Below are 26,511 nucleotides of genomic sequence, written 5' to 3' on the forward strand. Positions count from 1 at the left end.
AAGTCGGTCTATCATAGAAGGGAAATGACTTTATCGCGGCAGAAACGCATCAAAGTAAGTCTATAGATGAATACTTACTGTGTAATTCTCTAACGCATGTAATTGAAAGAGCGCCACCTACTGCTTATCTCGATTAAGCTACATTTGAGATACATCTGAACAACATTTAACAATCAGAAGTTTCCCGAAGTCCTGAAGGTCCAGTCCATCGTCACTCGTCTCAAACAAAAGTCAGACACCAAGCCATTTTTTCATTACATCTTTATTAATGTATACACTATGTACAATAATAAGTTATATATACAGTTATACTTTGGTTCTGTGATGGCTTTGCATGTGTGTTTCTACATGTTCTACTATAATGTGTGTGCTACTGAGGTAAGAAATCCATGTTTGGTTTCTGTCTATCAGCATAATATACTGTGTGTTAGGCAAGATTCTGCGTGCCTGGAATCAGGGCTCGGATCCATTTCATTTCAATTCAGTCCAGCAATTATATTATTTACAAAGCTCAACAGCATAAAACATCATCAAAATAACTAGTTAAACATGTTTCGTACTGGATCTGATGAAGACGGCCCTGCTCTGATAAAGCAGTTATATTTATCGTGAGCTTTTTCTTTGCTTCGACAAGAGATTTTAAAAAGGAAAAAACTATGAATAGATGCTTGATGAACATGCACATTCATTTAAAGTACCTGAGGGTCCAGCCCCAGAGTTTGCAGTATTAAACAAAAGAATGAACAAAAAGCAGTCAACAGGAGAACTTGGCAGCAGGTGATGTGTTTGATTCCGTGCAGATCAGTCATGGGACACGATGCTGACAACATCAGGCATCAGATAAAGATCAGTCCCATTCCCGAGCAATGAGATCAAAGACCGTCTTGGCATCGCTGGTTCCAGCTGAGTTCTGGAGCTTCACCAGCACAGAGAGCCGGACGTTGACCAGCATCTTATCTGTCGGCTCTAATCTGTTATTAATGAAGTGCATCAAACGTGACGCCCTTCCTAAAGTTTAACCTGATGCTGTTCGGAGCCCCCCCCCCCCCACCCCCAACAGGCCTCGGCTACTTTTCAGAAGTGGACGACCAACACGACTGCACGTTTTTCTCATTTGCTATATTGGTCCCATAGGGTAGAGGAGAGCTTAAATCCTGTCTGAGCATGACTGAGCCACAAAAAGCCTCCACCACGGCCGGCTCGCAGTGCAGAACCCCCCCGGAGGCAGTTAGTCATGCCTGCTGCTGTGGCATCTCTATTTTTTAATGCACGTATTTTTTTTATAGCTTTTCCACCGGGCCTTCAGTGGTTAAGTGGCCCTAAATGCTTAATTGGGTGATGGAAATCACAGGCACTTTGCACCCGCTCTGTAAACCACAACACCTCAGCCTATTAGGGGCCCGGCAAGCCACACGCCAAATAATTAGGACTGGCGGCAGCGCTAGACCGCAGCGCAGGGGTGAAAGGGGAAAGGGGGGGGGGGATAGACTGGAAGAATGACTAGGGGGTGAGGGGGGTCACCGACTGGATCACGGCTGAGGAAGTAGCTCTAGCAAGAGTGTGATTTACATACTTCGCAAGAGCAGCAGAGAAGTTCTGCGAATTATGTAGTATGAACTCTCACAAGAGCAAACTTAATCAATTCTTCAGATAAGTCATTCAACTCCCAGATTCCACTCTTGACTATAGTTGTGTATCTTTTTTAATACTGTGGACGAAATATTGTTTGTGTTGCATCCAGCGCAACTATTTCCTTGGAATTTGAGAAAGTAAAAAAGTCTAAAATGAATCGTGATTGTTTTGTTCCTGCAAAGCAGAAAATATCTAAACAACCAAACGAGAATAATGTGAACTCGAGCAATCGTTCATTTTTTTTCTTTCTCAAAATCTGTAAAAGTTTAGAAAGACGGGAGTTAAGGAAACGATTTCACATTGCTAGCTTCTTGAAAGAGAGAGAACCACGATGGGCGAAAAAAAGAACTGTGCCTGCAAAGGTCCACGGACATTCTTCATGTGATGGGTGTAATAGGTTTGCTGTATATGTGCTCTCCTCCTGGTCAGAGCAGTATCTGCCCCTACTGAAATGTATACTGTGAGGCATCCAAGTCTCTTAAGTCTCTGCTCCACCACACGTCTAGACACTGGCGCAGCGTTGGGAGGGTGAGGGGAACTGGGACTGACACACCAGCTGGCTGTGAAAACTGCTGATGCCTTGCCGTCCGTTGACCGCCGTCGTCTCGCCGCAGCCGAGCACGTCGGAGCAGAGCGACTCCACGGCGTCCAGCCTCTCGATCTGCACCAGGCGGGTCAGGAGGTCAGGGATGCTGTAGCCCGCCGTGCTCACCCTCTCGAAGAGCTGCAGGCCGTCGCTCATGCCGCCGATCTCGTCGCGCTTCAGGCCGAAGCTCTCGGCCAGGTGCCTCCACGTCTTGACCACGGCCGCCTCGCTGCTGTAGGAGGAGCTCAGCATGCGGCTGGTCTTCTCCAGACAGTCGAAGGGAAGCTCCGTGGGGCTCAGGCCTGCAGAGGGACAGGAGGGTTAGAGCGGCCTTACAGGGGCATCTCAAAGAATATTAATATCGGGATAAAGTTCATAATTTTTTCACAGTTATATAAGAATATGAAAAATTCTTATATCCTAGACCCATTACACTTAAACTAAAATGTTTCAAGCATTTTTGTATTTAAGGTTTCAAGTAACTTAATATTCATTCATAATAAATACCGTGTATCTCTCGTTCTATTTCATTATTTGTAAACACAATCATGGGGAAGACTGGACCATGGCTTAGTGTCCGTAGTACTTTTATATATATTTTGTCTATGAGTGCATGAACGAACATACTTTTTTGAAAATGACACTTAAATGCAGTTCATAGAAAAAGTTCAATTCCTCCACAGTATTGAGGGAAACCAGCCTTACCCTCTGTCACATTGCAGGCTCTGGCGTACAGATCCAGGATCTTTTTCCTTCGACTCTGTAGCATCTGCGAGATAAAAAAAAAAATCACTTTGTGATTTCCAGATGATGCTGAGCTGGAGATCTGTTCATAATCATATTTTTTTTGCAGTCATTTCTTTAAAGGGTCCTTCTTCCTTACCCCTGGGGTTTTATTGTTGTTATTGATCGCATTCATGTTGCTGATGTGGTTGTTGTTGGCGATGTGGTTGGGACCCGGGCCGTTGTTGGCCTGGCCGGACGTGATGGTGGGGGACCCGTTGCAGGCGTGGTCGCTCTCATGCCGCCCCAGAGAGAGGAGGCAGAGGTCGGGCTTGTTGCCCAGGTTGACCAGGCGCTGGTTGGTGTTGGTGGTGTCGGCTGATCCCTGTTTGTCGGACGCAGCCTCCTCGTCGCTGTCGATGCTGCGGCTCAGCAGCTGCTCGTTCTCTGACGATGCATCGTTTTCACTGCACAGACAAAAGCACTCGTTGGAACACATGTGCAACATATTCTCTGGTATTACATAAAACTCAGAGACCAGAAACACGTTTAAAATGGGAATATGGTCTCCTGTCAGTAAGTCTTTTGAGCTCCTACATTCTTAACACTATAGGCAGGTAATGTTTTTACATTTAACTCTTATACAACTTACCATTAAATGCAATACGTGAGTTGTAGATCTTGTGTTCTGTTTTTTAAGCTTTATTAGTAGGCAACTCATTTAAAACATGCCTTCAGGTAACAAAACTGTGAAAGGCCTTCTCTAGGTTTCTATATTTTTAAATGAAATCAGTAGCAAGAGGAGAATTGGTCCACTGATCCAATCAGAGCAGTCAGGTAACATTAGACCCCGCCTCTTGCACCCGTGACTCAGATATAATGATGCAGTTAACCTTTACACTCAGAAGTACTTCTACATTTTAATACTATTTAAAAACAAAGTACTAATTAACTTTTAATCACCGCTGTCTGTGGGAGAGGACCCACTCCCAATGTAGATATAAATGACTAATTTGAAGGTAATGAAAACACAATCAGTCTTTATTTTAGGAGATTATACACTGAAAAAATTAGTATTAATATTATATTCCATTTCTATCAATGGATCCCCCTAAATTCACTGGACCTTTATACAAATCTATTTTACAGTACTCATTATACATTAAAAAAAACATACAGTCTGGAAAGTAACACACACGTTATCAAACTGCACAATAAAAAGTGTTGGAGCTTATTTTCATTGCAAGGACATGACGATATTTTGTCATGAATAAAAGCTTTTAATAAAAAAACAAAATTACTTAGGATAAATTGTTATTATACTCAGATGTAAGATTACTTTTGTTCTGATTCGCCCTCAGACATATCAATGAATACGCACTCCTTGGAGATATTGGCAGAGTGTGTAGTTCTGCTGCTCTACTATATAATTAAAGGTGCGAGTGACAGCCAACACACACACAATGACTCATGATCTTTGCCCAATTTGACCAATGAAAAACGTCTCGTAGAAGAATGATTCTGTTGTTGCCATAGCTGCGGATGTTTCGTGGCTGTTACCCGTGATTGACTGAAATAGCCCTGTGATTTAACAACATGATACCGTATAATATAATATTTATTACCCATCATCCCCCTCGCTGCGCCTGCTCTGGGTTTTTCTCGCAAAAGCACCTTGTTGACAGAGAACGCCATTGTTTCCCAGTCCCATGCTCTTTTTCCTCAACTCACACAAACACACAAAATGCCATTGTTTCCTGGAAATCTAACACCCACGCTGGCAGTTACAGCAGTGAGTTAGCACATCCTTTGGCATGATGCTATACCACACTATTAATGGAGATGTGTGTGTGTGTGTGTGTGTGTGTGTGTGTCATCTATTCTTTGATTTAGACCCTTTCCCTGTGCTTGGAAAGTCAATATAAGTATGTTTTTTTTTTGTGTGCAAGATCTATAACATTTGAACAGAAAAGCTGACTGTAGGTTTGTGTGTCGTGTTGTGTTGTGTTGTGTTGTGCTGTGCGCAATCATGCGTCTCCACACCTCTCCCATCCATCAGCTACCAGCACCCATAAAGCAGCATTGTCTGCACTTGGGGGGATGAAATATATGCAAAAGAGATGAAGGTGAGAAAAACTGTCGTCCTTTTGTTGTCTGCCAGGATGTGCTTTCACCTGGTGGTGGTTTTAGGTGAAGCCTGGAATAAATACCCCCATCGGCTCCAACAGGGTTAGATTAGGCTTCAGGGCTCATCTATACTCCACCTCAGCCCCCCTCCCCCCAAAACCCACGTCTCAGCTGTCTGCTTCATTAGGACAAAAGAAAACCTCAACTGCACTTGCGTTTAACATGCCTCATACACACACACACATCTTTGTGTGGATAAGACACACAAAATACGCCAGCAGCAGTGATGCTCCTACTGCAGTGACTTGTTTTGTTAGGGCTTAATTACAGGCAGATGCTGCAAAAATGATGAAAGCTTCTTTCTTTTGTGTCGCGTCTCTGTGTCGCCACTTACAAACCCAGAGACGCACACAAAGATAAGCACACAATGGTGTTTAAAAAACAAATCACGTACTATATATACTCAGTATATCACCAATGTATATAGTATGTGTATATAGTATATAGTATGTATAGTATATATTATAATTTCATTATTTCCATTTCTATCATGTGAAAATGCTGAATTTGTGTATTTGTCAAGATATAGAAGAAAATGATATTACAACTCCATATCCCCATAGTTATCAATAAACAATCCTATCTTCCATTTTTTGTACCAGTTCTTTTGTTTCAAGGAGCGTACGTTGTTGTGATTTAACGAATAATCACTAATAACCATTTCATCAAACTCCGTAACAACCAGAGAGGAGCAGAGCTGCTCACGGATCAACCGGCGTCTCTCACCTTTTGACCGTCTTCTGCGGGGGGGCTTTCAGTTTGTCAAACTCGTCCTTTTCTGAGTAGATCACCACATTGTCTAAGAGAGAAAACGAGAAGACACACACGTTCACATGCGTTTCGTTTTCTCAAATATATTAAACACAGCGGGAGAGGATCCAGAAAAAACAATTAAAAGTTCCCATTCTAAAAAGTTGGAATTCCTGAGGCTTCATACCTTGAAGAAGCAATGAATGTTTAAGTGTAACAAAGAAACGGTGTGTGTGTGTATGTGTGTGTGTGTTTGTGTGTGTGTGTGTTTGTGTGTGTGTGTGTGTGTGTGTGTATTCAAGCATGTGTGTCTTTCTTCACACAAACTTATTAACTCTGTCTCTACATGAGTGACAGACAGCTCCGGTAGAGCTTCAAGCAATGAGCTTCACTCACACACACACACACACACACACACACACACACACACACACACCCGTCATCCCAAATGTATTGACACACAGACGCACAACATTCACTCACAACTCAGATAAAACATTTTTAGTAGCCATTAACTGAGCAAACTTGTCATAACACACAATGTGTTTGTGGCAGTGTGAGTGAGAGTGTGTGTCTGTGTGTGTTTTCCCATCCACGCCACATGTAAATAGTTAGTCAGTCAGTCTGCGAGTGGAATTGAACAGAGCATCATTGTCAGGAGAGACGGTGCCTAAAGCGACGCATGGCTTTAGCTTTGGAAGCTTCGCATTCCACCACGAGGTACTCATCCCGCTGCAGGTCCCTCACCACACACAGACACACACACACCAATACATTTGCATAAATCATGCTGAAATCATCATACGCACACACATGTACATACCAGGCTGACACATGGAGACAACACTGCATTAACATTCAAATGGGATTCAGTCAGATTGGATGAGATCTGTCCGATAACATGTTCAACGCAGATGTGATGAGCGAGGAGTTCAAATGTCCCATGATGCAACATCCGTGTGCCAGAGAATATATATGCAGCGTCAAATAAAAAGAAGAAATAAAGAAAATCGAAGCCCACAGCGCTACAGGAAATGGTTGGATAACACTGAAGCGACTATAAGCCTGATTACAGATGATATGAAGTGTCTGGGTTTAGCAGGTAAGCCGGTCGCAGCCACTTGAATCGAGCTTGAAGAGGATTGAGTCAAATTATACACATGTCGCTGTAATCACTGCTGGGGGGTGCGTGTTCGTGCCTCATCTGACTGTCACGCAAATTGTGTGCTGGGTCACTGTGATTATTTTTGTCGTACAGGAGTAAAAAAAAAATACAGTTTGCCTTGTTGCTATAATTACGGAGCTGCGAGTCCCTCTGTGTTATTATTATGAGTGTATTTTTGAAGCGGCTCAAGTGTAAAGTGCATCTGCTCTGGAGCGCTCGATTCGTCATTAAGGGGCCGTGCGACGTGTGAGTGGAGTTTACGGAGACGTGGTGATGATCGGTGTCTGCCGGCGTGTTTATTATATTTACGCGGATTGGAAAACACTGAGAACATTAGAGGAGACGTGAAACAGATGTTGCTAACACACAGTAGAGTATAAAAAAAAAAACTTTCACTATATTAGAGTAATTTAACGCTTTACCCTTTTTTCAGGTTGTATGACACAATTTCAATATATCAATTTGTGCAATACAAATTACAAAATAATTATCTCACAGTCTATCTAATCTCGGGGAAATGTACTTTGATTGGCATCCTTGGTTTACGAGTGAAAAAATGCACTTAAGTTATCTAAATCAAATATAATATGTAATTGCCACTAGGGGTCTCTCAATCAAGACAAACTCAAAAGACCTAGTTTGATGATGTCGTGAAGCAGTGTGGGATCATGGGATTTGTTGTCGTCAACACTGTTTCTTGTCTCTTGTATGTTTGAGAGCTTTGTGACAGAACCTTAGCAGAAGGCAACGAATACTCTTGATCCATCACGAGTGACCAATACAAACAGCTAACTGGCCAACTGGCCGGCAGTGGGTTCTTCCAGCGTCATACATCATTTGCTCTGGAAGTTAAACCCGATGTCGACAGAGAAGAAACGCTCCACTGCCTTGAAGGAAATTGTGGATTTCTCTGGGTTTGAACATTTTTTGAATCACTTTGTATGTGGAAGCACAAAAATCGCAACGTAAGTCTTAAAAAAAAAGAAGAATTGTAACGTATAATATCTTTAAATATCACAATATGTTTTCAGAACCCTGGATTAAATCACTTCTGGCTGTTCGGAGGAGCCTGAACATGCTCGATGAAACGCTGAGTCAAACGCGTGCCTCCTCTCATGCATATGGCCAAAAATGTGGATAATATTAGGATCATGTATACAAGGACACGAATAACAACCTTACTTAAGTTTCATGTAAACATCACATCCAGATTATAATGAAAACCAGGGTGAGGTTCATAACCAGGAGATTAATGTGCATGTAAACAGATTCATTGTTCAATGTTGCGGCTACAAAGTGGAACTGAGGAAGTTCTGGTTGTGAGGCTCGTCAAACAGGATTCTATTAGACGCCTAAATAACACGTCTCATTACTAATTCAGTGTGAGTGTGTTCCTGTACCTCTATCTTTGTGAGGACCATTGTAAGCATAGACCTGACAGAGTGGTTTTATTAGGGTTAGGGTAAGGTTAAGGGTTAGGGTTAAGGTAAGGCTTTTAGTTTGGATGATTACGATTAGGGTAAGGGTCCTCGACGTAGATAGACGTACAAACGAATGTGTGTGTGTGTGTGTGTGTGTGCGTGTGTGTGTGTGTGTGTGTGTGTGTGTGGGTCTGTGTGTGTCTGTGTGTGTGTGTGTGTGCGCGTGTTTGTCCTGTCTCACCTGGAACATCTTTCTTGTCTTCCTGTTTGATGATCTGAGCCTCCACTGCCTTCACAACTTGTCCGGAACAACACGCTGCAGAACACACACACAAGCACAAAGAAACATGAATCATCATTAATCACAAATGCCCACCTGTGCGTGCGTGCGTGTGTGTGTGTGTGTGTGTGTGGTTGTGCGTGCGTGCCCCGCTCACCCTGGCCGCTCGGTTTGGCCTTCAGGATGTAAAACATGATTATGAGGACGATGGCGATGGCCATGATGAATATGGTTGACATGGCGATGATGAGAGCTGTGGCTAGGTGACCCTGTCCATTGGTACCTGAAACATGGAGCCATGGTTACTACTGATGGTTGAAAGTTGTGTAAGAGAGTGTGTGGCTGCATGTGTGCGTGTGTGTGTGTGAGAGAAGGAATGATAAAAGATGATGGATGACTGTATATTTTCATGGGGGTGTATTTGGATTTACCTTTATCCAGATGAGGGAACACTGTCGTGCTGCCAGGGTCAATCGGAGGTTTCTCTTTTGGTTTAATGCTTTGCTTGCCTGTAAACACACAAACATAAACACACCTCAGTCCCAGTTTACTAATGTAAAACGGTGCCAACTTTCATTAAAGTAACCGTTTCTCATTTGGGAAATACGGTTGTTTACCCTCAACAGTTAGACGAACAGATTGGTACAATTATAATGTTGTTGCAGTGAGTATGAAGCTTGTGCCAGATAGATCACCTTGGCACAAGGACTGGAAACCCATCAGTCCCCGTATCAAACTACTATTTAAATTCCCTAGATCCACATTTCCCCCCCTAAAATATGCCAGATTTCTTTGCTAAGCTAAGCTAACTGGTTGTACCACATGTACTGCACACACAGTGGAATCAATCTTCTCATTTGAATTCCAGCAGGACACAGAATAAGCATTGTACCCTTGTTCTAACCGGATGACTACTTTCTTCCAAAATATGTCAAATACAGCAGATTGTTCCACCACAAACCATTTCAATTAGTCCCGGGCAGAGTTCACATCCGATCATTCACTGGTGGTGGTGGTGGCGTGTTAGCTTTGGCCTCGCATTTTATGGACCTTTTAGTTTTTTCCCCCAAAATGGTTTGCAGGCGTTAAAATGTCAAATTATCCACACAAACAGTTTGTCCTGAACTGTAGTGAAGGTCGGGCGCTAGAAAACAACCCGCAGTCCAGATGTCTCTCTTTCTTATGCATCCCCCCCCCCCCCCCATCTCCGTCTCTGCGACTGGATTATTCATCAATTGTTTTTACTCGCTTCTAATTGAGCTATAAAACCCCTGGCAGCTCGTAAATCTGCTCTCTTAATCAGTCCTTTATTTCCCCCGACTTGATATACTGTTCACCTTTTTGGCATGTGCCCTTCCACTTCCCATGGCCTCTGAGAGTCATGTCACACACACACAAACACACACACACACACACACACACACACACACACACGTCGGTGCCCTGTGGCTGCAGACATTAACTCCGGGTATGTGTTTACACTCCCTGGGACAAGGATATGAGTCTGAACTGGAATTTTGTTTAGCGTCTTGTGGTTTCATCTCTTAATCACGTCTCAAAGGCTGAATAGCACGTACTGCAGAGCGGTGATACTGCAGGGCAATCTGGATGCTCGGGTCCAAACAAACTGAGAGGAGCAGAATTACAGAGCGGCATCGACATGAAAAAAGGGCACTTTGTTTGAGGTGAGAAGCGTGATACGTCTTTAAGTGGGGATGAATCGAAGGTTAACCTCCGATAAATCAAACTTTGATATAGTCCCACGTGTGTCTGGTGTCTCTGAGGGGGGGAGCATAACTCTTCTTAAACTTATACACTTATCTATTTTAAGTTTTTATGTGAATAGGCAGCTGATCGGGAAAAAGTCAATAAAAAGCCAAAAGTTGATAGTGGAATTTGAGCGATGCCTACAGACTTTAGAGTCTGTCTGCCAGAGAGTAGCATCAGCGCAAGCACTAACATGTTAATCATCTTTCTTTCTCATACCCACTAAAGTTTTAATTATCACACACAAACACACACACACACACACACACACACACACACACACACACACACACACACACACACACACACACACACACACACAGACACAGAGGTAGGCAGGAGCCGGGTAATTTACAGATTACACGGCGAGTGTCAGCCTGCCTTCAGGAGAACTCCCAGCTTTCAGCTCCTTTTCTTTTTACTGCTGCGGGTGGGCGGTTCTGATCTAAAGGCGTTTAATTAAAATGTATCACAAGCTGATTTAACAGACATAAGAGAAATAAAGGATGCTCTGTGCGATGTTATCTTCTATCAACACAAATCAAAGTTATTTCAGATAACAGGTTGCGTTGACAGTTCTCATCCGTCTCACCGACGGATTCGACCCAATAGTGATATTACATCTGTGTCAGATCATTAAAAGCAATAAATTGTCCGGTTCAGGTCACGAGAAAAGCAGTGACGCATTTTAGGTTTTCTGGAGCAGAAATCAAAAACATTCTTGAATGAATAGTTGCACATTTTGGGAAACCTGTTTGCGTTTCTTGCCAACGTTTATATGAGAATATTGATACCACACTCATGTCTGTCGTCAGCAGCCACTTAGCTTGGATAAGCCTGGAGGAGTGGAAATAGGGGAGAACAGCCAGTCTGGCTCTGTCCCATCAATGACTATGTTTACATGGACACCTATGTTCCAATATAAACCCCATTAAGACAATAGTCTGAATACGAGACTTATTACTGACACATGTAATCACATTATAACATCCTATTGGAGTTTCACAGCATTTTGCAGTTACCAAGTTACGCTTGCCCTGAAGACGGAAGAATAAAAAAGTTGTAGCTTTTGAAAAATTTGACAAACCTTAAATAGTAAAGGAAAGTAACTATAATGGAAATAATGCCTTATTCTGAATAAGGCCACTAGTTGATATTGATGGCCATGTATAGTGAGTGGTGTGAAAATGCCTCTGCACCTCTGAAGATTACCAATATTCACATTACAGGTTGTTTGTTTGGACCATACAAAAACCAAAGTGTTAGAACAGCTGCACCTTCAAACTAAACCATGTTGTAAACAGCTGCTGCATGAACAGCCAGAAACAAGAGTGATGTGAATATCCTGAGCTGAATCGATATGGAAACTGTAGGAAACAGACACATGTCTGGGAAACAAGCTGCTTAAATGTTAAAAATTTAAATTAACTCAAAGAAGGACTATACCCCAAATAACCTTGATAAATTTGAACACACCATGAATAATGACATTATTTTTCATCTTTCTATCTATCTTACTCGCACATCTTCACACCATCGTTCAATCACTTATTTCCATGCCTGGGAGAGATTTCATTATCCACATGCACATGTACACACACTCACGCACGCACACACTCACGCACGCACACACACACACTCCACACACACACTCCTCCGTCATACCCTCTGCGCTGCAGGACGGGGCAGCTTTTTGAGGTTTTCATCTTTCCAAACGCACTCATTAAATGTGACAAAACAACAACACCATTAATTTCTGGGATATTCAATTACACTCAAAGGGGAATTTTGAGCAATTAAGAGCCCATAAATAATGTTCCTGTTGTCATCTATATCTAGATCTATACTTTTCTATATATAGATCTACATATATGTATTTATCAGTGAGATTCCCAAAACACTGTCGAGATATGTTGAAGCGATCAGTGTGAACTGTTTGTCCCATGTGGACAGAGCCACTCAGGGCTCAGCAGGAAAAAACTTAAATAATTGGCTCCCTCTCTGCAGCAAAACTGCTCTGACAGTTTGTTGACTGAAACATTAGCACCTTACAGAAGATGACTGCTAAAATGAAAATCCATTAATCTCCCTGATTAAATACTGAGGATGATTTTCAGACTAAATGGCTTGATAACATGCACACATCTTGGTAGGTAGATAAAAACAGATGAATCCAACTACGCTGTGCATGAGAAAGACTTAAAGCTGATGAATGTAAACTAAAACTATTAATGACGTTTATAATCTGAAAAATGTGCAGTGGCTGTTTATGGTCAATCTCCAGAGGAGTCAGTGACAATTAATTTAAGTTAAAGTATTGGGAAATTAAAAATAATACACTACAGTTGTGAGGACTCAGTTAGCAGAAATGCTTATATGCTATAAACACTAAATCATATGTTGGCGATCACTATGTGCATTATCACCTCAGTCAAATGTAAATATAAAATCTACAACTTATCAAAACCTAATTTTCCCTTGACTGCCATCTGCTGGGGTTTTGAAAAGCATTCAAAAAAACTGAGGATAAAACAATGCCTGAAATCACAGAGGACCAATGTGTGACGGTCAAATCGACGTGTCACATGACAACATTCACTCTTTGTGCCGCAAGTGTATAGAAATGTTTATGAGCAGCTCAGGCAGATGGAAAACAGAAGAAAAAACCCCGAAGACAACCTCTGGTAGATATTATCGTGCACTGATGTGGTCGCAGCAACAGCTGGCACCAAAAGACACGCACACATGCACACTGTGCACACACAGTCAGGTATGAGGGGCAGTGAGGTTATGAGTGATGCTAATGAAGAGGGGAATGTCCACCTCTGTCCACCAGCGAGGCCCGGTGACAGGAAGGACAGCGACCTGGCTGGGGGAACTCGGCACAACATCTGACCCCCACTTGTTTCCCTTAAACCTCGGCCAGGCTTTTGACACACAGTCTCATCTGCTTTTAACAACAGCCTGTCCTCTTTTATTTCCTTTCATTTAGACAGAAAACTTTAATGTTTGGTGGCTTTTTAATCTGGCGGAAACCAGATCTGTGTTTGTGCAGAGAAAGCTGTGAAGATGAGTGTTGAAAAAGAAGAACATGGGGAATTAATGGTTGAGAAGAGAATAAATAGAGGACGGCGGTGGAGAAGGATTGCAAAGGATGAAGAACGGAAGGAAGGAAGGGGATGGAGGGAGGGGGGGAGGAATGAAAGTGTGGAGAAGCAGCTCTTACATTCTTTGGTGTTGCGCGGTGCGTTCTGGCAGGAGTGGCACACCATCCCATAGAGGTTTCTGGGTCTGTTCTCCAGCATGTAATACCTATAGGAGACAACAAGGCTTCTATCAGTGGGATGGATCTCTTAAAAGTTCTACTTATTCCTAAAGGTAAGCAAACACCAGTGAGCGTGGCAGGTGTGGATAATCCGTGGCCTCCCTACCTTCGAGACACACTCAACATGCACAGTGCTGAGGTATGGGGAAGCAGCTGAGGTGAAAAGTTTGACTCCGTGAAGAAATGTACATAATTGACGCCCCGAAGGCACTAAACACTGGCTCAGTACAGACATCGCCCTGAGTCTCCAGCGTCTCAACGTTTATTAGAGGAGAACGGAGGGCGAGGCAGCCAGGGCCTGAATGTGTGAATGAGTGGCAGTGGTGCTAAATCATTTAGGCTTGAGAGCAGAAGCATCCATGGGTATCTGCGTACAGAGTTGTTGTGCAGCCTGCAGGTGCCCTCACATATCTGTACTGTATGTCACAGTGACTGGTTCGGTCTTGTGTGTAATTCCATGAGAATTCTATGGATGTTGGTGGATGTGTAGTTGAAGGAGAGGGATTTTATATTTAAACTATAAATAACTAAGCACAGTTACAAATGGAACAGATTTGAAAGATCAGGCTGAATGAATATTGTGCATTTGAAATCAACAAGCTTTGGATTCTTTTCAGTGAAATTTCAATAATGCATTTAATTCAATATTTTATAATGATGGCCTCAGCCAAGGAAGTTGTGCCTTTGTTTGTTTGTTTGTTAGTTAGCAGTGTTACACACAAATGACCAAAGGAAAACCCCATTAAACATTGGATCCAGGATACATTTTTCACATTCTGTAACATTTTCATTTTCAACTTTCTCCAGATTTTCGTGGATCTTGATGAAAAAAACATCTGACATGTTCCGGGTACAGATATTTATGAGTTTGTGCAATTTGGTGTTGATCCAAATAAAACAGTGTCTCTGGTGAGTTTAAATGTGTTTCACTCGGGGACTGTTTGGCCTTGGCAGAGTCCTGCATTCTCTGAGTGCTATTCCCGTTTGTTATATGAATTCCTTTTCTTTCAGAAATGTGCTCAATGTTTATAGATATTCTGCAAAAATCCTGAAGACAGATGGTTTTCAACTGCAATTTCTGCACAAGTTCCAACACTAGCATTGCACAATAAACAACAATGTCAGTGAATAACATAATCACATTATATTACTTTATATTAGTCGGACCAAATTAAAAATAACAAAAGTTTATATGTTTTTGTATATTTAGACAAAAGCTAATGAATGAATTTCTTTGCCAAAGATCATTACAGATGGTTTCTTATTTTTATGAGCCCTACAAAGTTTAACATGCGTCATACAGCAAATATTTGTTTTCAAATTTTCTCCAACAATATTTTCTCACTGCACAAATATTTGATCTTCATCTCTTTTAAACAATTGTTATGTATTATCGAAACATAGTTACTGTAAAGTGACCAGCTGAGTATTTATTTAGTTGTTTATTCATAATGTGAAAGTGCTGCTGAAGTCGTATCAGACTCTTCACCTCCGCTGAGCTTCAGGCTTTATCTTTAACAAATGTTCAGGCCTGTTCTTCTCTGCATCAAACACGCACTGCCTCTATCTGCTGCCGCACACACACACAGACACACACACAGACACACATACGCACCCGACATGACCAAACACTATGTTCCGGTGCACGCTGCTTCCTGTAACGATCACACTCATCAAAAGCACAAAAAACATCCTGTGGAAGTGGAGCGAGAGCCAAGAAAAGTAGGAGGCAGCCGGACAGCATCCAGATGAATGATGAGAGGAAACCATTTCAACACTCGCTCTCCTTATTGGAGAGGGAGGGTTCGTCCAATTCCACCCAATCATCAGTCTCTCATACTTTTGCCTTCAAGACCCACCTAATTATACATTTCTCACATTTAATCATACATATCGAATGAAGTATGATTTTTATCAAGTGCCTCAGCAGCCAGATTTAAAAACAACATGCCGAACGCTCTCGGAAAGAAACTGAGTCCGTCTGCAGAGAGGAGCCAGTGGAGAGACGGGGGAGGAACGGGAGGAGGGAGGAGAGGGAGGTCTGGTAACATTTAAACCCCCGACTTAATATTTTTAAGTGACAGGGGTTGCATCCACAGCTGTCATGTGCAAATGGAGGAGCGGAGGATTTAGTGTGTGTTTGTGCGCACAGCGAGGGGGACGCATGGGACCGCCGGCAGCAGGGTGGTCTGTTCACATGGCAGCTCAGGCTACCCTAAAGCAAGTGTATGGAGAAATCTACACAAAGATCTGAGCACTCATATTGTTCCATGTAAATCTCCGTGTAATACATATTCACAAATAATCAATTATATGTCCTCTGTACAGTAACAAATGGGGTTTGAAGCTTGTATTTGAGTGTGGTTTACCCCTGTAAACACGGCCCACACTCGGCATCGCTGTCCGGAGTCCCCGCCGCCCGCACCGTGGCTTTGTAGAGGGCGTCGCAGTCTTTGTGGCGTCTGCAGATCTCGTACTTCCCCTTGGAATACTTCCCGTGAGGACAGGGCACACAGGCAAAGTCCTCATCCCTCACACCGTAGCCGCAGGTCTGCAAAACACACACGTGCACATAGGATCATAAAGACGTGTGTATATCAGTAGTTATAAAAACCTTTAATGCAATTTTAAATGAACTCAACGCTCTACAGATCGATGTGTGTGTGCTGCGGACACAGAGGGGGAAAAAAAAAACACTCGAGCACATCTGTTTCTGCCCATATCCTGAGCAAATCTGGCATTGCTGTTGAAATGACAAAATAGACATCTGATTGGTCGCGGAGGTCCCTGTGTGTGTGTGTGTGTGTGTGTATGTGTGTGTGTGTGTGTACAGCGCTCCATGCCTGGTAGTGTTTAAAATGACCACCTCATCATTCTGTCTTCTTGCATCAATCTCCTCCCATCTCCTCGTGGTAATTCCTCACAGCGGGGAGGCTGAACAACAGGCCACACACACATACAAAACATATTCTCATTCTCTTTCTTTTTGCTCCCTTGCTTTCATGTCTCAGTTCCCTTTTACTTTCATCCGTCTATTAAAAACAAGCCCATGCCTCTTCGCTCTGGGCTAGAGCCGATTCTTAAAGAAATCTAATATCACTTATCTTCTGTTTGACGTCTGCGAGTCTCGCTGCGATCGTTTGATATGACACTGTGCTGAGCCATCGACAGGATCCTGTCGCTCTGGGTTAAAGATGGCTTTGGATCTCTTCCTACCCAGGCTCACCATGGCTCTGCTTCTGTTTGCTGAATCAAAGCCGTTCTGGACCAATCGAAAGCTTCTTTTCAAAGCAAAGTCGGTGCCTCTTTGATTCTTGGATATCGGACGTCGATAGAACCAGGGAATTATAAACCAACAGGGGACTCTGGGGCACTTTCCTGGCTTTTATTTTGAAGGTTGACATTGAAGGGAGAGAGTTGACACTGTGATGACATGCAACAAATCTCCCGGGACCTATCAAGCCGAGGAAGTCGCGGTGCAACGTCTCCAACCGCCAGCCCACGAGGCCACCGCAGGGACCATACTCTTAATGGCCTGCAGCTTTCACACATCAGGAAAGCTGATGTGTGAAAGCTCAATACCCCGTCCTTTAATGTTTCTTCACCTTACAGACACTTCCTGCCTCACCCAGTGACAGTTAGGAAAATTTAGAAAAATATAAGTTTGACTCCAGCAGTTACAGCACAACCATGTACAGCACACTGGCACGGAAACGTACTCCAGCTACATCAGAAAACAATCTGGATACAAGATGCAAGTTTAAAGCGGCCTTGAACGTCTTCATTGTGTGTGTTGGGGGGGGGGGGGGCAATGTACTTTCTGAAGTCTCTGTAGTGCGGAGAAAAACCCTATGGTTACTCCATGATTAAAAGAGAGTCAACACACACATGCAGGGGGAACTCAGGGGAACAGAAGAACACATGAATTACAGGCTGTGGCACCAAGGGGATCAGACGGGCAGGAGAAAGTGCAAAGGGGCTTCTCATCTCACTGATTAAACCTCTTTGTTCCTTCATGTTTCTGACGATCACAAACGGTTAAACTACCCTTTCATGACCGAGCCCTGAGACTGAACCTCTCGTCTCCGTCAGAGAGAGAGAGAGGGGGGGGGGGAGACGAGTGGATCACTTGATTTTACAAGTTCAAACACAACGCATTGTTGGGATGTTTACTTTGAGCACTTGGAAGCTCAGTGAACACAGGGTCAGGAAGGTCGGAAGTGGGAACGGAAGGGAAAATTAAACCGACACGGTGGGAACCTTCATGCGATTTGTTTTGATTTTTTTTTTTTGAATGCCGTCCAGCTCATGGAGGTAAAGGAGACAAGGACAGAGGAAAGGAAGAACGGGCGGAAAGTTTCACAGTTTTGATATTTAAACTTGTAGCCTTCAAATTTCTTTTTGGCTCCTTTTGGGGCAGCAGAAACAAACTGTGATCACTATATGTTGTTCAAATATCATGAACTTCTGGGCAAAGAGAAATGTAGAAATTGTTTATGGCCACATAGTGACAGTTAATGAATGTTTGAACCAGGTTTAAGGGGCTTTATTGAGCATATTCAGTTCTCTCTCGCAAAGTTATTGTGTAGCAGAGTAAAAGCTCTGTGATTCGGCTCAATGGAAAGCACTGCAGCAAAAGACAGTTGTGTGTTTACTTTAGAGACAAATTGGAAGTTTTTTTCGATGAATGTTATTGTCAAGATTGAGATCAGTCTGTGCCCCGGACCCCACCGACTTCTACAGAGCACTGGTCGTCTGTTTATTCAAATTTCGATTCATGTTGAATGAGAGGCCGATAAGAAGAACGGTTCCCGAAGGATGTGCATTCCACAGACAGACAGATGTTTGTGGTCTAAGTAGGCAGATCATTTCTGCATGTGTCTACAGGTGCAGATACAGGTACAGATGCAACTGTAATTCATCTGTAAACAATGCAATAGAAAGGGCCGCACTAAAGTCTGTGCCCAGACATAAACACTTTTTATTTTAACAAGAGTTATTTCTGTTGAGCTCTCTCCCCTGCAGCTGCCTCTCGATCCTGAGAGGGTGTGGCACCCCGGGGTGCCCGCTGAAGCGCTTACCTGCTCTGTGTTTTCTTTGGCTGCCAGCAGACTGACTGACGGGGGCTAAATCACTATGTGACTACTGCAAGTCATTCACTCTAATGCATGCCTTCACGTGGAAGTCAATGGGAGCAATAAACCATAGTGAAATTACAATTTAGGCACTCTTCACTGCAGCTATGTGTGATTGTGTGTGGTCTGAGCAAAAATGACATGAGGGTTCATGAGGTCACTTTTTCATGCTATTTATCAATTTTTTTTAAATTTATGGGTTCACCTTTAATTGTTGGATCGTATGTGCGTGTGTGTGTTTGTCTTACCATGTGCGGCTCTTGTCCAGGCTGGCACTGAGGACAGGCCTGGCAGCTGTTACTGGTCTGGTTGAAGAACTCGTACTCTCCACAGCTGGAATACTCTGCACTGGCAAACATGCAGCACACCTAGAGGGAGAGGGAGAGGGAGACAGAGAGACAAATAAATGTAAGACTGTCAGTCAACATGTTGTAAAATGTGTCTGTTAAGACTCACAAATTCACACCCACTCATGTGATGTGCAGATTAACTGCAGCAGCAGCAGCAGAGACGAACAACTGCACCGGATGATGATGCTGATTCATTCAACAGAATCAGCATCATCGTTTTTTTTAATTGACAAAAACCAAACAGCAAAGAAAACAAACATCACAACCCAGACTTCATCAATTCAGATTAGTGGAGATCACCGTCTGTGTGTGTGAATGAGACAGTTTCCACAACACTGGAATAAGCCTGAGTGTGTCTGTGTATTGTATTGGTGTCTCTGTGCATGCGTGTGTGTGGCATTGTGTCCTAGTGGCTCTTTGTAATAAGTAGCAGCTGGTGTTCATGTCTTTACCAGCAGACTCCGTGCTTCTCCAAACAAACTAACTGACTTTATGAAATCATCTGCAGCCCAGAAAATGATGGAGGGAAAGCAAGCGAGTGCGTGACTAATTCTCTCCATCTTCTCTCCGTTGTTTTAATAACATCTCCCTCTCTTCCTCATCCCATGACAGCAGACGCAGGACGCTGCGTGAGTGAATACACAAATCTACGTTGCATCATTTCAGGCCAAATAACCTTGTTGAGGTATAAACCGGATTTCAACAAATTTGGCCTGTATTTACTGGTAATACGGCAAATACTCAAACAAATTTGGTGGAATGCCCCTTTAACATGGCAACAAGGTCCTTATTTTGCAACCAGCAAGCATCTTATTTGTTTAAATATGTTTAAATATGTACAAAACATCCGCTGCCCTTCTTCTTTGTTGGTGTGTTGACACATTTAAGGGTCACTGTAAGTATTTATCGAGCAATTACCGGCAGGCGTTGTTTACATAAACTCTCTCCATGAGCTGCGCTTTGTCTTTGAAGACGCTGCAATAATAATCTTGACTTCCTTAGTTTTCCACAGTTGGAAAAAACAAACTTCCTGTCATACCAGTACACCATGCTAGATCTGCGCAGACAGCTATCCCACAATGCCTTGAGAGGACCCGTCAGCCTGGCCCCCGGTAAATTCAGCACTCATCTCTGCACATGTGCACCGCATCCGGTTATCTCCGGTTGAGTGTGTTTCATTCTTGCCAGGGTTTGGCAGGAACACTGTGTGAGTTTTAAACGACGTGTTGCACTGACTAAATTCAAATTTTAAAGTTGAAAGTTTTAAGTGTAGCGTTAATCAAGCGTGGGAGGAAAATAAATAGTATTGGAAAAAGATAGGATAGGAATACAAAAGAAAGCCTGACAGCAGCGGAAGACGGGTATTAAAGCTGGAGGACAGAGGGGATTAAGGCAGTAGAGACAGGAAATGAGGAGATAACAAAAAACAAAAACTTACTAATAATGACAGGAAAATGGACTTCTTCTGACCTCTCCTCTCTGACATGTTTGCGTCTTCTTCCTGGGGGACATGGAGATCAAAGACAGAATTAATCCTTGCGCTTATACAGCGTTAATTGTTCGCCATCCTTTCAAACATTCCTGCTCCTGCACCAAACTCCACTTACGAAACAGTAGAGTCATGAATCTAAGCACAGCTGCCAACAGTAGTGCTGTCAGTGTTTGTGTGTGTGTGTGTGTGTGTGTGTGTGGTCCTGATGAGTTCACTGTCCTGTTAGCATCACGTCATCGCCCATAAACATGTAACTGCAGCAGAACAGCCCATGGCATTCCTCTGGCTCATGTGTGCGAGCACAGATCACCGTTGGCTAACCTCTGCTTCAATAAAGGTTGGTGATATCACTTATACCGTTTACTTAATTGTCCAATTCTGCGCTAGGTCTATTAGTCAAGAGGCTAAAGTTGACGTCAAAACCCCAAATGTACTCAAACAAAGCCTTTTTTTCATGGGTCTAGTTTCACACCTGTGGGTACTTGTAGGTAATACTTACGCTATTAAGGTGTCATGGTAGGAAAGAAAACACGATTACACTTGTTAAAACTCTTGGGAACTTATACCGAGATTACTTTTTAATCGTGTGGCATAGAGAAGCTGAATTTTCACCTTCATCAAATACTGTGATGAAGATCTGTGCTCTGACTACTTGTCTTTGTATTACCAGAGATTTTTATCTACTATAAAATAAAATCATATTTTCTGTCAAGGAGGGATGAAACATCTCCAGTCCTGCTTTGAATCCTGACAAGATAAACATCATTAAGAATAATGTCCATCCTGATCTGTAGATATTTATATATCTAGGGGGGTCTATGAAGGATGTGGTATGCAGCACGTTGTGGTGTGTGACCTTAGGTCAAATCAGTTTGATTCAACACATGAAGTGATGAAAATTAAATCCATCCTGTCGGAAGCATCAAAGTGTGTTTGTTGGAGAGAGACACAGGAAGAAGCCGCCATTATCTCCTATCTGCGGTCAGAATCTGTCTGTCTGGCTCCAAACCTCTGATTTCACTCTTCCATGTCGCAGACTGGAGTGAAAAAACCTCTGATCTTCAGTCATGGCTAATTCCCCAACCCTGAGGGTTTGATCTTGCTTAATTACAGCCTCCTCACTCACACACACACACACACACACACACACACACACACACAATAAAAACAACACTCATCAACATGAACACATAGATATATGGATTACAACTACTCACACACAGTTGGCCTGTGAGGGCAAAATAAGCTTAATTGCGCAAGTCCTTGTGGTAAGACCACAGCCAGTGTGTGTGATTTAATTCATCCATACGCGTACTGTATGTGTGTGTGTGTTTGTGTGTGTGTGTGTGTGTGTGTTTGTGTGTGTGTGTGCATGATTGCATGGGTGTGTGGGACAGTGTCTCGCTGTTGAAAAGATAAAAGGTTAAATAGCGCATTTTTTCTTAAATCAGGAAATGAAGAACTGCCAAATGGTTGTGGACCCCCTCCAGGCTACTCATTATGGGGTTAAAGTGATGCACATGCACGCACACACACACACACACACACACACACACACACACACACACACACTCCGACGCTGCGGTGTTTGAAGACTCGGTATCTTCTGACACTCCGCTCTACCTCTTTCAACCCTCTCTCTGTGTCTCTCCAACCCTCGCTCTCTCTGTCGAGGCAGGTCTGAGATGAAAGTCAGCCCAAGACTTTTCGCCCCCCCGAGGGTAATTATCTTCTAACGACCACATAATCTGATAAATAACCCTCCTGTCTTTGGCTCTACCTGGTGGAGTCACTGCAGATACGTCGCCTTGCCAGCAGGGACACGACGGCCACTTCGGCCAACTCTCAGAATGAGGCGGCGTGGATGAGGAAAACCAACCTGTCAAGATTATTGCAACTCCCCCCCCCCCCCCCTCTTCCTCCTCTCCCATTAACTCCCTTTTCATCCCTGCTTTTAATTATTTGGGTGCTTTTGACAGCTCTTTCTGTCAGCAACGAAAATGCACAATAACCAAACTGTTGACCTCAAAATTTCATACAAAGCAAATCAACTAGAAAAGAGGACGTCTTCCGTCAAAGCTCATTTGCCCAAAGTGACAAGCATAATGCCTTAATATCATTAGGAATCCACGGGACGACTTCAAAGCAGTTTAATGTCTGCACTGAAATAGACTGGAGCGATATATGACAGCCCAATGTGGTAGATAAACTAAAAGTCATTATGGGGATGTTTAGAGTGTGTAGGTGTAAGGAGTGGCTGCCGTATGGAAATTCCCATAGACGAGCTACAACAAACGCATATATTAAGTCCACAGTGACTGCCTCCCTCCTGTTAATTCTTCACACTCTTCCTCTGGTTTTTTTGGCAGTCGGAGCAGAGCTTCCTCCCATTACTGCCACTCAACCTCTGGTTATTCCTTCTTTGATGTGTTTGTATGCTTTGTGGTAATACTTACTGTACAAACACACCGCACGTTCCTTTTTTGTATCAGCCGAGCGTTACACACAGAGGAACCGAGACCGCCAACAGTCCACTGCTCGGCTGATGTTTGGTTAACGGAGAACAAGCTCTGTGATTAGTTGTTTCTTATGGGAAATGGGCTGTTCATTGTTAGTCACTGCTGGAAAATGTTGTCGTCTTTTGGCTGCCCCTGAGTCGCCACAGCAGAGCATTACCGTCCGGATATTTCATGTGGCAGAGGGATGTTTTTTTTTTACCAGTTGAGGGAAACCAGGGCTTGAACTGCCAAACCAGAAAACAGCCGCAAACCAGCTCTACCACCGGAGATTGCCCTGCATATTGGTCATTACCATAGAGTGTGTTCCGAGATGGATGATGCGTTTCCACTTCCTGCCACCGTACAGAAACGAAGCCAAGTCAGCGGAGTGGCGATTGGGGGATGGGGCTGCGGTATTGAGGCCCCGCCTACTGAACAGTCCAGTCCATCATGACTTTTCACCATGTTTTAACATCAAATAACTGATTCAAACCAAACTTACAGACTGAGAACGATTTAAAATGACAGAAATCCTCTTTGATAAAATATCATTTGATGGGACTTTTCAGTTTGATTCATCGTCCAATCTGATAACATGGAGGAGGCAGGTTTTATGACCTATATTGCAGCTATTATACAGGCTTCAGCTGTCATGTCGTCCATAGTCATTACTTGAAAATAAATAACGGTTGTACATCTGGAAAGAGAATAATGCAGAACAAATAAGTAGATAACATAGATTTTTAACACATAACCAATGTGTGGTTGACCAGTTTTCCCACTTTTATAATACCACCAATATTCCCATCCCCTCATGTGAAGCCCACCATCAACCATTAACAGCCACCAATACAACAACATTAACACAATAACTTCAGTGGAACACACAACTGAACCAAACCAAGAGATGAACCCAGCAACCTACACACAGTTATGATAGACCCGTCCGGACGGTTTCAAAATAAAAGATAAAACCATTATATATATATCAAACCTCTGTCTGGCTCTTTGGTTTATATTTTCAAGGTGTTCATTATGATACTGAATCACATTCACCTTCGTATTCAGGTGAGACTTTCCATTGTAACAACAGAGATCAGCCTCACATTTCCTCACACTAAATCCTCTGGCTATCACCTATGTTTGGATTCGCGACTGATGAAACGGAGTACAAATATTAATTTTTTATCGTGCAGCGGATAGAATATGTTTTCATCCATGTGGGTTGACGAGTCTCTGAGGATTCTGGGAAATACCTTCAGAACCAGAGCTGGGTCTTGTTTTGTTAAACAACCTTGTGGGATTCTCAAGATTGCAGGGTGTTTATTTTCCCCAAAAATCGGATATCTCGCTTTGTGATTAGAATCCAGCAATAATCCCTGTCTCACTGATTTAATTCCATTTATTAATTTCCCAAGGAAATATGCCACACATCTCTTTGTGTCTCTATCCTTATTAAACACTGTTACAAATTGAGTTTGTGCGAAAAGACTTTTCCCCATCAGCGTTTGACCCCATAAAAAATTATCATTACGCCGGCTGATAATGACTTCCTGCATGATTAGATAATGGGCCAATCAGTGGCCAAGAAATGTGGCCAAGAAGCAAACCGATGAAGAAGATGAACAATGATGTTGGAGGATGGTTCGTGGGCTTTTCCACAGCACTTAATTTCTGATGACAATTAAATCAGCGGCCAGGGGGTCTCTGTCATCCTGCTTCTATTATTACTAAATGAAAAATCTGTTTTCTCTTGAAATCTTCCACTTGCTTTTTTTTTCAAAGTATTTTCTTTGCTCTCAGGCAGCTTCCTCTCCTGCCGCCTGATCTGACATTGAAATGATCCATAAAGAACATCTGTCATACAAATGAACTTGCACATGTTGGGACGGGAGAGTTGATGCTGATGCCGTTTGACTGGAGATGCCAGTAGCTGATCTTGTTTGACAGTATATTATATTCCATATTATAAGTACCAGGCTTTGGAGCTCAAGGGCCTCATTGCTCGACTTGACAGGTAAAACAGGAGACTAAAAACCATATTGCTCAGGTAGTATTATATACTAATGACAATAAAATTACAGATGATCCAGGACCAGCATCAGAAATGCCTCTGAAACTGCGGGAGCCTTCGGGGGGGGTTTGGCATCAAATTAGCTTCACCCGGATAAAACTGTAATTTTCTTTTCCCAGAAATCACTTAATCCTCACCGCTCTAAAAAGGCAAATGTGCTGTACTGCCACTGGCAGGTCAAGATTTTACAATAGAGATGAAGACCTGATTTTCTGTGGTGCAGCTTTAGCTAGAATTTGCAAACCTGTCAAGAATGTGCTGTCCTATATCTGTCTTATAGCATATCTTATACCCTGTCCCTATTCATCCCTTAGCCCAACCACCTGGCCTCAAAGTATGAAATCTTGAAAAATAACCAAGATTTATTTTTTTCATCCAGTTGAATATCACTCATGACAAGCATCTCAAGAAAGCACAAAGCTGTTAAAATATGTTGGATGAGTATTAGAAAGGAGGAAAATGATATCTGAACATCTCTGATTATAATATTCCAGTGACAGTTGATGAATCAAATCATATCCATGATGGCCTACTCATAATAAAAAGATTATTTCTGACCCATGCTTAGTCTAGCGAAGCCATCAGCCCTCTGCTTCCAGGACAACGTTCCAAACATCCAAAGTTTATTAATGAAAAAGGCCAATTATTTTATCTCTTTATGAAGCAGGGCTCAACCTGCCAAATCCGAGCAGGATGTCAAACACATGTTATCCAGTCGGTCTGTCTGTCTGTGTGTGTGTGTGTGTGTGTGTGTGTGTGTGTGTGTGTGTGTGTGTGTGTGTCTGTCTGTCTGTCTGTCTGTCTGTCTGTCTGTCTGTCTGTCTGTCTGTCTGTCTGTCTCTCTGTCTGTCTGTCTGTCTGTCTGTCTGTCTGTCTGTCTGTCTGTCTGTCTGTCTGTCTGTCTGTCTGTGTGTGTGTGCGTGCGTGTGTGTGTGTGTGTGTGTGTGTATGTGTGTGTGTATGTGTGCGTGCATACATGTGCTCACAACACCTCAGACCCTGGTGTTTTCCAGCATCTTTGATCCCCTGACAGAGGACGAGATGTTTAACATTAGCATCACTTCACATTAAACACAAGGGTGTTTTTTTTTAAAAATCAAAAAATCTATCCAACTGTTGCACAACG

The 26,511-nt window shown here is 42.9% G+C and overlaps 1 protein-coding gene across 1 annotated transcript in view; it reads right to left on the reverse strand.

Moving 5' to 3' along the window:
* Window positions 1–244: 244 nt before the first annotated feature.
* edar (ectodysplasin A receptor) overlaps window positions 245–26,511 on the reverse strand; it is a 32,004-nt gene continuing 5,737 nt past the window's right edge. The window contains exons 2-12 of the mRNA XM_053440670.1: window positions 20,760–20,822; window positions 19,220–19,339; window positions 16,206–16,387; window positions 13,738–13,823; window positions 9,176–9,253; window positions 8,902–9,027; window positions 8,706–8,780; window positions 5,855–5,927; window positions 3,102–3,408; window positions 2,924–2,987; window positions 245–2,520 (exon numbers count right to left, since the gene is read on the reverse strand). Coding sequence (XP_053296645.1) covers window positions 2,135–2,520; window positions 2,924–2,987; window positions 3,102–3,408; window positions 5,855–5,927; window positions 8,706–8,780; window positions 8,902–9,027; window positions 9,176–9,253; window positions 13,738–13,823; window positions 16,206–16,387; window positions 19,220–19,339; window positions 20,760–20,807 — 1,545 coding nt within the window. The 5' untranslated portion in view covers window positions 20,808–20,822 and the 3' untranslated portion in view covers window positions 245–2,134. The remainder of the gene's footprint in view (window positions 2,521–2,923; window positions 2,988–3,101; window positions 3,409–5,854; window positions 5,928–8,705; window positions 8,781–8,901; window positions 9,028–9,175; window positions 9,254–13,737; window positions 13,824–16,205; window positions 16,388–19,219; window positions 19,340–20,759; window positions 20,823–26,511) is intronic.

This window comes from Pleuronectes platessa, chromosome 14, assembly GCF_947347685.1.
Source record: "Pleuronectes platessa chromosome 14, fPlePla1.1, whole genome shotgun sequence".
In the NCBI taxonomy this organism is placed as follows: Eukaryota; Metazoa; Chordata; class Actinopteri; order Pleuronectiformes; family Pleuronectidae; genus Pleuronectes; species Pleuronectes platessa.